The sequence below is a fragment of the Camelus bactrianus genome, chromosome 10 (assembly GCF_048773025.1).
Source record: "Camelus bactrianus isolate YW-2024 breed Bactrian camel chromosome 10, ASM4877302v1, whole genome shotgun sequence".
NCBI lineage: Eukaryota > Metazoa > Chordata > Mammalia > Artiodactyla > Camelidae > Camelus > Camelus bactrianus.
In genome coordinates this window covers 26,375-38,933 of record NC_133548.1, presented here as the reverse complement: position 1 = coordinate 38,933, position 12,559 = coordinate 26,375, and the positions used below count along the sequence as shown (strand labels likewise).

The 12,559-nt window shown below is 60.5% G+C and overlaps 3 protein-coding genes across 5 annotated transcripts; 1 reads left to right on the top strand and 2 right to left on the bottom strand.

The window, feature by feature from the left end:
* The first annotated feature begins 171 nt into the window (after positions 1-171).
* BET1L (Bet1 golgi vesicular membrane trafficking protein like) lies at positions 172-4,621 on the top strand. 2 transcript variants are annotated; one of them, XM_074371239.1, is made up of 5 exons: positions 172-435; positions 1,627-1,718; positions 1,958-2,014; positions 2,145-2,244; positions 2,819-4,621. In XM_074371239.1, the coding sequence occupies exons 1-5, from the start codon at positions 417-419 to the stop codon at positions 2,896-2,898; spliced, it is 348 nt and encodes a 115-aa protein (XP_074227340.1). In that variant the 5' UTR covers positions 172-416; the 3' UTR covers positions 2,899-4,621. The 2 variants fall into 2 exon arrangements, with proteins under 2 accessions (XP_074227340.1, XP_074227341.1); XM_074371240.1 differs by having other exon boundaries at positions 298-435; positions 2,145-4,621.
* Positions 4,622-6,063: 1,442 nt separating this feature from the next.
* On the bottom strand, positions 6,064-8,730 carry CIMAP1A (ciliary microtubule associated protein 1A). 2 transcript variants are annotated; one of them, XM_010949430.2, is made up of 6 exons: positions 8,622-8,730; positions 8,238-8,438; positions 7,683-7,784; positions 7,419-7,540; positions 6,510-6,650; positions 6,064-6,153 (listed from the first exon to the last, which is right to left on the bottom strand). In XM_010949430.2, exons 1-6 carry the CDS (start codon positions 8,728-8,730, stop codon positions 6,064-6,066), a joined length of 765 nt encoding a protein of 254 aa, XP_010947732.1. The 2 variants fall into 2 exon arrangements, with proteins under 2 accessions (XP_010947732.1, XP_010947739.1); XM_010949437.1 differs by lacking the exon at positions 6,510-6,650.
* Positions 8,731-10,267: 1,537 nt separating this feature from the next.
* Positions 10,268-11,776, bottom strand: SCGB1C1 (secretoglobin family 1C member 1). Its single transcript, XM_010949449.3, has 3 exons — positions 11,685-11,776; positions 10,866-11,065; positions 10,268-10,431 (listed from the first exon to the last, which is right to left on the bottom strand). The coding sequence occupies exons 1-3, from the start codon at positions 11,737-11,739 to the stop codon at positions 10,399-10,401; spliced, it is 288 nt and encodes a 95-aa protein (XP_010947751.1). The 5' UTR covers positions 11,740-11,776; the 3' UTR covers positions 10,268-10,398.
* Positions 11,777-12,559: the final 783 nt, after the last annotated feature.

Here is a 12,559-nt window from a genome sequence, read left to right as displayed (position 1 = left end):
GCGGCGCCCGCTCGTTCTAGGCACCGATGGCCACTTTGTCCTGAGCCCGCGCCTTCACCGCACCGCAGCCGGGCAGGGGCGCGACCTGGAGCCTCTCCCGCCTGGGAAAGGGCCCGTGAGCTCTGTCCAGTCAGGACCCGACGCCGCCTTTGGCAGGAATGCCTGTGGGAATGTCTGTCGGCACCAAAACTGCCAGCTAAGACACTAACCACCCGGCAGTCCCAAGAGCCAACGGCCCGTCCCGCCCCCAAGCCGAGCGGCGGGTTCCCAGCGCCGCGCCCCCGCGAGCCGGACCTCGGCCGGAAGCCGGGGCTGCGGAGGAAGGGGCGGGGCCGGAAGCACCTTCCCGCGGCTGCGCCACGTCCGAGGAGGCTGTCCCGAGCTGGTGGCGGACCCCGGGGTCGGAGCTGAGCGCGATGGCGGACTGGGCTCGGGGTGAGCGCGGAGGCAGGTGGCGGCGGGACCGGCCGGAACCGACGCCGCCCCCCGCAGGAGCCGCCCTCGCCCGCCACCGCCCCGCTGGGTGGCCTCGGCAGGGAGACCCTGCGGGCGGGCGGAGCCCGGGCCGGGCGGGCCGGGCTGCAGCTGGCAGCTCCGTGGAGGGGTCGCTGCGGCTCTGCGGGCGCTCCCGCCCAGCTGCTCCGCGAAGCTGCGGGGGCCTGATCCCGCAGTCCCCACCGCCTCCGCCCCTGCGAGATGCTTCTGCTCGAGACCTCGGCCAGGCCTCCTGGTCGACAGGTCCCGGAGGGTAGCCCCCGAGGAGTGGGAGCTGCGCGTGACGGGAGGGCCCAGGCAGGCCTCGTACCGACTGGGGCTCGAGTTGCCCCATTTGCCGACTGGGAGCCCCTGTTTTCGTCTGCGAAATGGGATGCTGATGCTTGTCTCGCAGGGCTTTTGTGACCATTAAGGATACGAGCGGTCGGTAGGACGCTGACAGCTCTTGTTTTGGAGTGTGTACACGTCCATGATTCCTAGGGCTGCGTCCCTGTTAGATGAGTCACGTTGAAGCATCTGGCCCGAGGCAAATAGGTACTCTGAGCTTGGAGAGGTAGTTCTCACCCACCTGATAGGATGGTACTCCTGAATCATCAGACCCAGCCCGTGTCATGGGCCAGGTCTCAGCAAGCACCCTGCTCTGGGTGTCATACAAGACCCTATGTGGAATGCAGACGGAAGCAGACCTAGGTCCTGCTCTTGGGATCGACCCCTATTACTAAGTCTTCCCAAAGTCTTACCAGACTTTACTGGTTTTCTCTAAGAACAGGTCTCTTGTATGTCGCTGGTGACATCCATGGAGGGATGGTAAAAGTTCTGCCACAGAGCATCAGTAAGTGCTAGTTGGACTGAGCCCTCTGGAGGTGCCCACCCATCCCAGCCTGGATACCTACACTGGGCAGGTGCTCATGCACACTGTAATTCATGTGGCCTGCATTGTGTGTAAAGTCCATGTGTTGGACCCACGTGTTGGTGAGACCTGCTCAACACACAGGAAAGCCCAGTCCTCCCCGGACATGCCTTGGCCAGATAGGATTGTAGTGAGAGCCCTGAGGCCACAAAGGGCCGAGGTGCAGGGGTCAAGGGGTGCTTGTGGGTAGATGCATGCTCTCAGCCTCTCTCTTCTCTCAGCTCAGAGCCCTGGTGCTGTGGAGGAGATTCTAGACCGGGAGAACAAGCGGATGGCCGACAACCTGGCCTCCAAGGTCACCAGGCTTAAATCGGTCAGTGGTGGTCCTTTCTTTTCACCTCCACCTGGCACCCTGGAGCGGGGATCAGAGGGAGGGTACAGGCCTGGATGGGTTTCAGGTAGTTCCATTCTTGTCCCATCTATGGCAGCACTCACCTGCGTGAGGCCCAGGTGACACCTGGATCTCCTGATTTCTGTGGATTTTGTGGGAGGTCAGTTGCTGTCCATTATGTTTGTCCTGGCCTGACCCTGTTTCCTCTGTGTCCTGACCAGCTGGCCCTGGACATTGATAGGGATGCAGAGGACCAGAACCGGTACCTGGACGGCATGGTAAGGGTCTGCGGTTTGTGCGAGTGTCACAGTCAGCTCTGCCCCATACCACCTGCTGTGCAGGTCCCCACCTGTGTGCGTGTGTTGTGGCATCGCTGCCCTGTGTGACCATCCTGGGATTCCTCCTCAGGACTCGGATTTCACGAGCATGACGGGTCTACTTACGGGGAGCGTGAAGCGCTTTTCCACAATGGCGCGGTCTGGGCGAGACAACCGGAAGCTTCTGTGCGGTATGGCTGTGGGCCTGATCGTGGCCTTCTTCATCCTCTCCTACCTCCTGTCGAGGGCAAGGACGTGAGCCAGTGGGAACTGGCTTCTGTGGGTGCCTGGAGCACACAGAATCTTCCTCTGCCTGGCATCCTGGGCTCTGGAGGACCTGCCTACAAAATACTCTTTTGAAATGATGATCATGGCTTAGGACTCTTCTTCCTGTGTGGCTGGAAGCCTCTGACCCAGTGAGCTCATGTTAGCTTGTCCTGTGTGTGCAAGGGGCCCATCCCCTTTGGAAAACCAAAGCCCAGCTCTCTCTACCACCTTGAATGCTAGAAGCCCCAGTAGGGCCTGGTCTAAGCAGAGCACCTGGGAATGGACACGGCCACCTGTGACAGCAGGCTTTCCCCTGGCTCTCAGGGTTCTGACATCTCAAGGCTCCTCTGCCCTGTCCTTGTCTGGATAAGGCCACATCTGGTACTTGAGATGCCTGGAGTTGACACAGGAAGGGGGTGTGGCAGTGAACCTCGAACCATCGCCGTTACCTTCGACCAAGAGTCCTCGGTCTCAGAGATGGCATTTGTTCCTGTCCAGGGCTGCTGGGCCCCAGTGGACCAGTGAGAGCCAAGGGTCCTGCCAAGGGGCCTCTGCCTGCCCTCCAGTTCCACGACTGAAGCCAGACCCTCAGGGAAGGCAGGGGGTTGTGGATGGAGGAGTGAACTGCAGCCTTGGCTGAAGGCACAGAGCCCAGATCCTTGTGGATCTGCCAGGCATATATCCAGGAGCAGAAGCTGACAATTTCTCAGGATTCAGGATCTACCTGGCACCAGAGACCAGATCTCTACAAACAGGCCCATCGGGCATTTCAGAGTCAGGCAGGGTGTGAGGAGGGCCTCGTGTGGTTATAGACAGGAAGCTTCAGGTAAGGGCTCTCTTCACAGAACCTATAGATTGCTTCTTGAGGGTCATGGGTAGTTTCCACCAAGCCTGGCCCTTCCACCTGCAACATCCTCTTGCTTCTCCCTGCACTCTCAGTCCCCACTTGGCCAGTCCCCTGCTCACACGAACTGAACCACAGGCCCAGACAAACCAGTGTCTTTTTCTTGCCCCACTGTGAGATCCCAGCATTCTTATCGTCACATAAAAACACCTGTAAGAAGCACATCATTAGCCCTGTGTCCTTTCTTCTCTGTATCCCCATCTTCTGCCATCTTGGTTACTCCCCCTTACTCCCCAAGGCCCATTGGCTCCCTGTCCACCTACTCGCACACTCATACCACTTGTGGTCACACATGTCAGCCACAGCCTGGCACCTGTGGGCCCCTGCCACCCGCCTCGCTCTGCCTCTGGCCACCTGAGCTGCTGCCGCTGCTGCCGCTGCCGCTGCCGCTGCCGCTGCCGCTGCTGCTGCTGCTCCTCCTCTCCCTTGCTGTCCACCCAGCAGGCCTGGCTCTCATGCACTCACCGCAGCGCCCTTCTCTCTTCTACCCCACCTGGATGGGCCCCTCAGCCTCCTGAGGAGGAGGATCCCACCTCTGATTTCTGTTCTGACTGCCCCCACCCCCCCAGCATGTGCTGCTTTCTCACCCGGTGAGGTTGGTTTCCTTCCCTCCATGTCTCTGGGCTTGGCTGTTTCCCTGCCCTCCTTGAAACCCTTCACAGGCCCTGTGGCCTTGCCCTAGTCCGCACTGGCCCTGCGCACCACAGCTTTGGCTTAGTGCTCACTCATCTCAGGTTGAACCTCGTCGAGGGGACTGGCCCACTGCTCACCAAGCTCATGGCTGTTGCCCGTGTAGCATCTCCATCTGGTTGTTGCAGGCACTGCAGACACACCCAAACCTGAGCTCTGTGCCCCCCCCCCCCCGCCTCTGGGCCTGCTAACCTTGCTTCTTGAGAACGTGGCTCAGCCATGGCAGCCACGCCCCTGAGCACCAGAGGATGCTCTTACATGCTGAGCCCACTCGACTTGCCAACACAGACCAGGAGGAGTTTGCATGTCTAACTCGGTGTCCTCCAGGAGTGCTTTGCCATCTCAGACCTCTGGCTGCTACATTTTCTCTGCAGCCCTTCTATCTATTTTGGGGTCTGAGTTGTAGTTTCTCCAGTTTACTTTTTTGTTTCTCATTCTTACTGTTAGGATGAGTTCCTGAAGGGGCCGTGTGTCACTGTGTCAGTAGAGTTTCCTGCGAGGCTTTCTCCCTCCTCCCACTCAGCCTTATTCCTGTGGATAAGTCAGGTTTGTGGGTGTTGATCCCTAAGACTGTAAAGCAGAGCAGGACTTGGGGCCGCTCTGTGCCAAGTGAACACAAGCTGCCAGGCTCTATCCGTAAGTCAAGGACAAGGCATTTAGCAATAAAAATAATTTGGAATAAACAGCCTCGTGATGAAGTAAACACAGTCTCTGGTGTTCTCGTCTCCTTGGGGGCTTCAGAGAGCTTTGTCTGGGACTGAGCCTGGCCCACAGACGGGCTGTGGGCACTGATGGTCTAGACTCTGCTTCTTTCCCCATCTCCAGTTCTCCTGGGCCCTGCTTCCCTCCTCACTCACTGCCTCAGGCAGGCAGACGTGGCCTCGCCACTTCCTGCTGCTGTACCTCTCTGCCCACCAAGGTTCTGTGACTCAGATGAGGGCATGATGGCATTACCTCCTCAGGATTAAATGCATGCGTGTGGGGTGTGTAGAATAAGTAGCCTGGCGTGGTCACAGCTGAGTGAGTCTGGGCAGCCGTGCTGTGCTTTGTGCAGCTACAGCCGGCAGTGCCGCAGGGGTGACGGGGCTCCTCACCCAAGGTCCTCAGTGACTTCTCTCCAGGGCTGGGGTGAAGTTTCGACTGCCCTCCTCAGAACTGGCCTTGGACTTAAGGGCACCCCCTGGAAACACTCCTCTTCATCCCAGCTCAGACACCCCTTCCCTGCCCACATCCCCCTATGCCTCCTGTGTTATTTTGATGTACAACTGGTCACCTTTAAACTTAGCCATTTAAAATTGCAATAATCATTTGTCTCTGATGGTTACCGCTGGTATCTGAGACAAGCACGGCGGTGACAGTGGTCTCTGCTCTGCGATGTCAAGGCCTTTTGAGAGGCTGGCACTGCCATCCCCTGAAGGCTCACTCGCATGTCTGCAGGCCGTTGCTGGTGCGGGCTGAGGGCCCGGCTGGTCACCGCCTTGCCGCGTGCTGAGCTTCCTCACAGAGAGGGGGACACCCGGGCAGAAGTAGTTTCCTTCGCATGTTGTGGGGTCTGACCCCAGAGGTCGCTTTATTCAGGACAGTCATAGGCTCTGGTCCAGATTCCAAGGGAGGGGCACTGACCCCATCTCGGCAGGGGAGAGTCAGTCACAGGGCAGTCTGACCCCATGGGAGGGGACGGATGCAGATGTGATCATCTTTGGAGGATACGACGAGTCGCAGAGGGCAGGGCTCAAGGCAGAATCAGAAGGGTGGGCACAGCGGCGTCTGATTCTCCCAAGCTCTCCTGTCTCCACTCAGACCCCAGGCCCTGGAAGCTAGGATGGGACCTGACGTGGGTGGGCCTGACAGCCTATGGGGGCCCCTTTCTGGAAAAGCTTGATCTTCCCCCAAGACAAACCCATTGCTAGTGGAATCCATGATTTATTATATATCTGGGCACTGCAGGAAACAAGTGTAGCAAATGGGAAAGTAACATAGAAAAAATAACTGGTCACGACCATCTGAACAAGCGTACTCTGCCCTGCAGGGCCAGTCCGGCTGCAGCCCAGCTGGTGGAGGGGGTGCCCAGGGCCCTGAGCCCAGGGGGCCTGCTGTCGGGGGAACAGGGTGTGCAGAGGCTCAGAGGGATGGGTGGGCTGGGCCGGGGCTATTCCACATCCACGACCAGTGGTGTCATATAGTCAGAGTGTTTGATGCCAAAGGTGACGATGGGGGCACAGGGCTTGGTCATTGTCACCTAGGGGAGGAAAGCCTGTGAGGAACTGGGACCCCTGCCCCTACCCCGCAGGCTCCGCCCTCACTGGGGCTGGGACTGCTGAGGGCATTTCTGCTTTCCCTCTTAAACCCTGGGCCACAGTGACCAGCAGGAAGTCCACACTGCCAGGCTTGACCACAGAGCAGCACTCACTGTCACTAGTGCGTGGGGGTACTGAGGGACACAGAGCCTGCCAGCCGGGGAGAGGTCTGGTGCCGGAATGCACAGCATTCTGAGGGTGCCTGGCCGCTGCGACTGTTACGGGCTCACAGCCCTTCCCCACGCCACCCCTCCGTGCCACATCAGCCACCCCACCCCGGGCTATGCTCCTGCCAGACCTTCTCAGGGCTGTGGGCTCCTGGCCCTGGCTTGAGAGTTTTGTCCCCTGGGGGCTCCACTCTGGCAGCCATGGTGTACTGTGGAGCCTTGAACTTAGTCACCTGGACGTCCGTCTGGCGGTAGGCCGCGGGACCCGGGGTCTGCGAGGTGAAAGAAGCTCAGAGAGGCTCAGCCTGCCAGGGCAGGGGACCCCAGAGGACAGGGCCAGCATCAGACAGTGGGTTTCTGGCCCAGTGTGTGTCTGTGTCTCTGCCTCAGGGGCCCCTTCTGTCTCCAGACGGCAGCCACACCATGGGACAATGCCCCAGTGTTGTGGGACCCCTTCCCTATGTGCGACATGACCCTCTCTTCAGCCTCACAGAGGCAATGACACCCTAGTCTGTGCCCGCCGCAGGCTTGTTCCTTCCATAAGTGTGTGTGAGAGAGGCCTCTTCCCAGCTGGAACGCTGTCCTGTGGGACTCAAGGGCCATGGGCTGGGCTGGTGCGGTCAGTGGTGCTGTGATGCCACTGTGCCAGGCTCCCCAGGCTCCCCAAGCTCCCGGGCGCATGAGCACCTCAGGGCCTTTGCGCTGACTGTTTCTGCAGCCAGAACCCTCCTCCCCCAAATATGTCACAGTTTATTTTTCTCCTCTTCTCAGCTTCCTACATGCCACCTATCTAAGACTGCTCCTCGCCCTTCAAGCAGCACCCCATAAACCCTTCCCTGTTCATCCCTCCTCAGTACTGTTTCTGTATGCATGCCTGGGTCTTGTCCTCTCTGTCCTTGTCCATTGTCTGCCCTCACCACTGGAATGTAACCCAAGGGTGGGTGGGGCTAGATGTGTGGCTGGTGGGTCCTAAGTTCTGGGGGATGGGGTTATCTCTCTAGGGGATAAGCAGTGCTCTGCCCCAGCTGGGCGACCCTTGCCTTGTGCAGATCATCGCTGAAGCTGCCCAGCTTGCTGCGGCCCTTTATGGAGAAGGAGGGCTGGGAGACCTTGCCGACAGTGTGGGGCCCCATCACCACAGGCAGCATGTAGGCGGCGGGGCCTGTGGGGTGCACGAGCATTGAATCCCAGACTGGGTTCTTCCCTGGGCTTTCCACCTACAGGAGGTCAGGCTGGGCCCCCTCACCCGCCCTACCCAGGATCCCCAACCCACTCAGCCCTGGGCCACTGGGGCTGCTGCAGACCTGGGGTGCTGTCCACTCGGAAGGTCTTGGTCCGGGCAGAGATGGAGTGGCGGGGTGCCGAGTCAAACACATGCCTGGTCGACTTCTCTGGAAAGTAGTCACCTGGGGGTGTTGGGGAGGCATGGAGTGGGTGTGGGAGGGTGAAGACGATCCAAACAGATGCCTGGCCCTGCTCAGGCACCTCAAGCAGGACCCCGACATTGCAGGCATGGGGCCTCTGGGCCCCAATGGGTGGTGACTGGGGTTGTTCAAGGGGTGTCCAGGATGGAAATGCTGGCTGCAGGAGCCCAGGAGACAGGGGCCAGTTTTGAGGAGGGAGGGTGGGTCTGATGTGGGCCTGGGGCGGTGACTTGGGCCGAGAACGTTGGGCATGAGAGTCTCAGAGGCTGCACTGGGGTCGCAGCTCCCCGACCCAGGCCTGATGGTGCCTCTTCACGAGGAGGAGGTGCACCAGGAGGGCGGGGACAGCGGTGCTCCTCACACCCGTGGCTCACCAGGCCTGCAGTGGCCACCAACAGGGCTGGTCGGGGCTAAGGCTGGGCCAGGGCCCCTCACCGGGGCCGGGAGTCAGCATGGTCTTAGTGTGGTGGCGCCCCAGGATGGAGTAGGCAGGGCCGACGTCCTTGCCGGTCCTCAGTATCTTGGGGTTCACGCTGTAGCGGGGCCCCGGGGAACAATTCTCTGCCAGGAGCATGGGGGCCCCTCGGAAGCTGTAGGCGGGTGCACGCAGTTTGGTGGGCGTGTGCTTCACAAAGCCTGTGGAGGGGGTGGCAGGGGCTCTGAGCAGCCTGGAGCCAGACCCTGCCCTTTCCCCCGCCCCCCATTGACCCAGAGGGGTGGATGGGCCGGGAATCAGGGATGAACCCCAGCCCTCCCCAGGCCCACCCCAGATCTGGCTCCTGCCCCACCACTGTCCCTCCCAGGCTCCCGAGCACTTACCCATGGTGGGTGGAATCAGGTACTTGGGTCCAGGGCTGCTGTATAGCGCCATGATAGGCCCCCGGGGGCGATGGGGCCTCCAGGCACCCACCCATACCTCCTCCGCCATGACTGGCTCTGTCCACGGATGAGAGGGTGACCAGGTGCTGGGAGGCCCAGGTCCTCCACCCTTATCCCAGCCTTTGCCCCCACTGACGGACAGAACTGCATCTCACAGCCTCCTCAACAGGGTCTCAAGCTGGGGCCCAGACTCAAGAGCGGTGGGAGTTTCTGCTTTGAGCAGTGGGTCTCCTCTGCAGCACCAGCCACCAGAAGGGGAGCATCATCCCTCGGGGACAAGCCCTTAAGAGGTGTCTCTCAGCACTCACCAGCCACCCTCTTTGGCTCTAAGGGGGTCTGGGCAGGTTCCTCCTACTCAGAGGACCCTGGGTGTGACTAGGCAAGGAGCAGTCGGCAAAGGTGGGGAACCTCTTGGATGAGACTCTGCCATGGAGGCAGGGAGGGACCACTCCGGAAGGGCCCTTACCTCTTTGGTCCAGAAGCAGCACTCAGAGAGACCTACGGACCCAGCCTCCTCAGAGGCGGTCCTGCCACGCCAGCCTTGCTGCCAGGGAGTTCCAGAAAAGGAGCATGGAGAGGAAGGCCTCTCTTTCTCTCTCTTCTCCCCCTGGGGGCTTCAAGAATTGGGGAGGGGTCCCGGCCCCTGAGCTCTAGAATGTGGTTCTGTGGGTAGTAGGTTCTAGATCACCGCATGTATGATGGAGACAATGGCCTGGGCCCAAGGGACCCCACCCTTGCCATGCACGGTTCGGGTCCCAGGACTTTGCTTCACTCCTCGTGGTAGTGCGCAGGACAGAGGTGCAGGGGGCAGGAAAGAGGACAGGTAGGTCCTGGACTGGGACAGTGAAGCCTTGGGCCCCAGAGCCAGAGGGGCCCAGGAGTGAAGGTCGTGAGGGGCAGGCCTGCCCCCGGTGGAGACCACTGAGCTGGGGAAACTGAGGCACAGCAGGCTTTGACCTTTGAGGGTCCTGGGATTCAGGGTGCAGTAGGGTCTGTGCTGGCGGGGGGTGGGGTGGGAGCTGGCACGGGTTGCTTCTGCTTTCCTGAGGGACCCTCCTCTGACCTTGCTCTCCCTCCTGCTCATGATGGCTGTGCCCACCCGTCGGACACTGAGTGCCCTCATTAGCAGTTTCCTCTTGGGGCTCCGGCTAGGGCTCTGCTTTTTTCCTTTGGTGACTTCTCAACACCCTAACCCGTGCCACGTGCATATTGTGCATGTTTACTGTCTCAAAACAATAGTTTTCAGATGCAGGTGCCCCCACCCAGCCTGTTACCCCAGCCCTGGCCACTTTGTTTCTGGGGCTCTTTGCCCCTCCCTGCTCTGAGCCTCTGCCCCTGCCTCCGCCCGCTGCCTCTGCAGACCTTCTTGGGTCCTGACACCTCCCTGCACTCACAAGTCTGCCTGTCTGTCTATCTTGCTCTGTCCACCTGCCAACATGGGCATCTGCCTGGGTTTCCATTGGTGGGTCCACCCTCTACGTGGGGTCACTTGTAGTGCATGCTCCACTCACGTGACCCTATGTAGGTGCGTCTGTATGAGCGTGTAGTCGTGTCCCTGAGGGTGGGGAGAGACAGGAGCCAGAGCCTGAGCTACAGGAGACTTTATTGATTGGATGGTTTGAGGATAAAGTCAGGCTTGGAGAAGTGGTAGGGGTGGAGTTGCCGTGGTTGCTTGTGTAGCTGGTCCTACGGCTGCTTGGAGCCATGTCTACGTCCACTAGGAGCCATCCTGACTGCCCAGCACTTGCACCTGGAAGGCAAACATGTGTGGGCCAAGAGTCCCGGGGGCCCCATGTCTGGTGGTCAGTGACCAGGCAGACAGGCCCAGGCCAGCTTCTGGGGGGATGGTGAGCTCAGCACGGTGCAGCCAGTCCCCTCCTAGCAGCTGGGGAAGCAGTGTGTGCATGTTTGAGTGTGTGTGTGTGTGTGTGTGTGCGCGCGTGCATGCATGTGAGCCCAAGGGGAGGCTGGGGGCTGCTCTGCAGGCAGTGAGGTCTGAGGTGTCCACCTCTGCTGGCTGAGGCAGGTCAGGGTGTCTGTGGGGTGGTAGGGTATGGGGTCACTGCATTGGGTGAGCGATCATGGCCACGGCATTTGGTGGAGGGCCTGAGGAGTAGGGCTGTGGGTCTTGCTGGGGCTTTAGGCTTCTAGGGATCGGAGTGCTTCCACCCCCCACCATGGTACCAGCAGCTTGATGAGCTCCGCCTTGTGCATGGGCTGCAGGCCATCTATGCAGGACTTGAGTTCGGCCATTGCTGCCTTGGCATCTGCATTGACGTTGTACTGGCCCAGGGGCCCTTCATAGAGCTCCTCTGGGGACCCCACCAGCAGCGTTTGCAGGAAGTCCATGAATATCTCATTGGTGTCCTCCCCTGTGGCCAGCCCTGTGTTGTGGGGACAGGATGATGCCGTTCCAACCCCAGCCCTAGACCTCCCAGTGCTCCAACCTTGGGGGTCTCCAGACCTCCCCCACCAATGCCCACCTCACCTGCCCCAGCTCTTCCTCCACAACACCCCTCGCCTCCACCTGCCCACAGACCCCTCCTGTCACTCCTAAACTCAGCTGCCTCTTTCCACTCTGGGCTCTCCAGCATCGCTAGGGAAGGGAAGTCAAGCCTTGGACGTAGTGGAAATGTCCCCTCCGTGTGAGGTTGGCTGACCTGGGGCTTGGATCCGGGTCAGGGTCAGCCTGGGCTAGGCTGGGTTAGTGATATTGGGCTTGGTGGTGACACTGGGGCTGGGACAGAGGCTGAAGCTGGGCTGGGGTTGGGGCTGCTTTGGCTTGGTCTTTGGTTGGGGTGGGGTTGTGTGGGGACTGCGGTGAGCAAGGGCACCAGGGTTGTTGCCGACATCTGTGTTCTGTGATGAAGGAGGGTTGGGGTGCCTGGGAAGGTGGCACCAATCACTGTGGGGGCCCAGTACCTGGATTTCTAGCTTCCCAGGCTCCCGCCCACCCCCCGTGCACCCTCCCCCTCCATGTGCTGCCTGTGGGCGCAGACTCACCGCAGGTGCAGAGCCAGATGAGGGCTGCGAGCAGGAGGGCGCGGCTCTCCTTCATGGCCAACGGTGGCGGCTCCTCAGGAACAGCCTCAGACGGCTTTATGCCTCACACACACACTGTCCTGGGGGCGGGCCCGACCTGCCCATCAGGTCCTGGCCAGTGAAAGCACAGGTGCGGCAGCCGAGGGTGTGTCCTCACCTGGCCCTGCGGGGGGTGCCGAGCAGCAAGGGGTCTGGGGTGTTGTGAGAGGGTGGCTGGCAGACCATTCGGGGTGGGTGGACACAGGTCAGGGGTCAACATGAGCCTGGTCAGTGAGGAGGGATGGGGTGGGGAGGGAGGCCGAGGGCCTCTGGCCTTGCGTGGCTTGTGGCTGAGAGAGGCAGGCTTTCACGCTGGGCCCAGGCATTTCTTTTGGGCTGGGAATCTCCCCCCTACTCAGCGCACTTCATGGGCTGGCATTAGGCCGAGTCCTGAGACAGCCTGGAGGTCTCCAGTGGGGCAGGGGTGGGGGATTTCCTGGGGGCTTCCAGGAGCCTATGGATCTGTGTGGTGGGAGATGGGCCCAGGGCCACAGGAGGCCTGAAGTGGGCAACCGTGTCCAGGGAACAGAGAGTGGGCCTGAGAGTGACCAAGGCGCCAAGAGCTGTGCCATCTGTGGGGCCTGGTGGGATCACCTTGTCACCGCAGGAGGTGAGGAGGGGCTACAGTCTGAGACTCAGCTTCCCTCTGTGGTCAGTTCAGCTCAGGGCAGTCCAGGATCTGGGGGAGACAGTCCAATGTTACGATGGAGAAAGGGGGCTGGGGTACCTGGGCCACTAACCAGATGCCCCAAGAGCAGTGCTGGAGTCTGGCCCTTCCTTCGTGGGCCCGGCCCCTC

What these genes read in the sequence shown, in the direction of transcription:
- SCGB1C1 (XM_010949449.3), bottom strand. Translation starts at nt 11,739, where the DNA reads ATGAAGGAGAGCCGCGCCCTCCTGCTCGCAGCCCTCATCTGGCTCTGC. An exon ending in CATCTGGCTCTGCACCTGCG is followed by an intron (nt 11,066 to 11,684) that starts GTGAGTCTGCGC and finishes CCCACAACACAG; the next exon opens with GGCTGGCCACAGGGGAGGAC. An exon ending in CGGAGCTCATCAAGCTGCTG is followed by an intron (nt 10,432 to 10,865) that starts GTACCATGGTGG and finishes TTTGCCTTCCAG; the next exon opens with GTGCAAGTGCTGGGCAGTCA.
- BET1L (XM_074371239.1), top strand. An exon ending in ACCGGTACCTGGACGGCATG is followed by an intron (nt 2,015 to 2,144) that starts GTAAGGGTCTGC and finishes ATTCCTCCTCAG; the next exon opens with GACTCGGATTTCACGAGCAT. An exon ending in CAACCGGAAGCTTCTGTGCG is followed by an intron (nt 2,245 to 2,818) that starts GTATGGCTGTGG and finishes GTTCCTGTCCAG; the next exon opens with GGCTGCTGGGCCCCAGTGGA.
- CIMAP1A (XM_010949430.2), bottom strand. Translation starts at nt 8,730, where the DNA reads ATGGCGGAGGAGGTATGGGTGGGTGCCTGGAGGCCCCATCGCCCCCGG. An exon ending in CATGCTGACTCCCGGCCCCG is followed by an intron (nt 7,785 to 8,237) that starts GTGAGGGGCCCT and finishes CAACACCCCCAG; the next exon opens with GTGACTACTTTCCAGAGAAG. An exon ending in GAGCCCACAGCCCTGAGAAG is followed by an intron (nt 6,154 to 6,509) that starts GTCTGGCAGGAG and finishes TTCCTCCCCTAG; the next exon opens with GTGACAATGACCAAGCCCTG.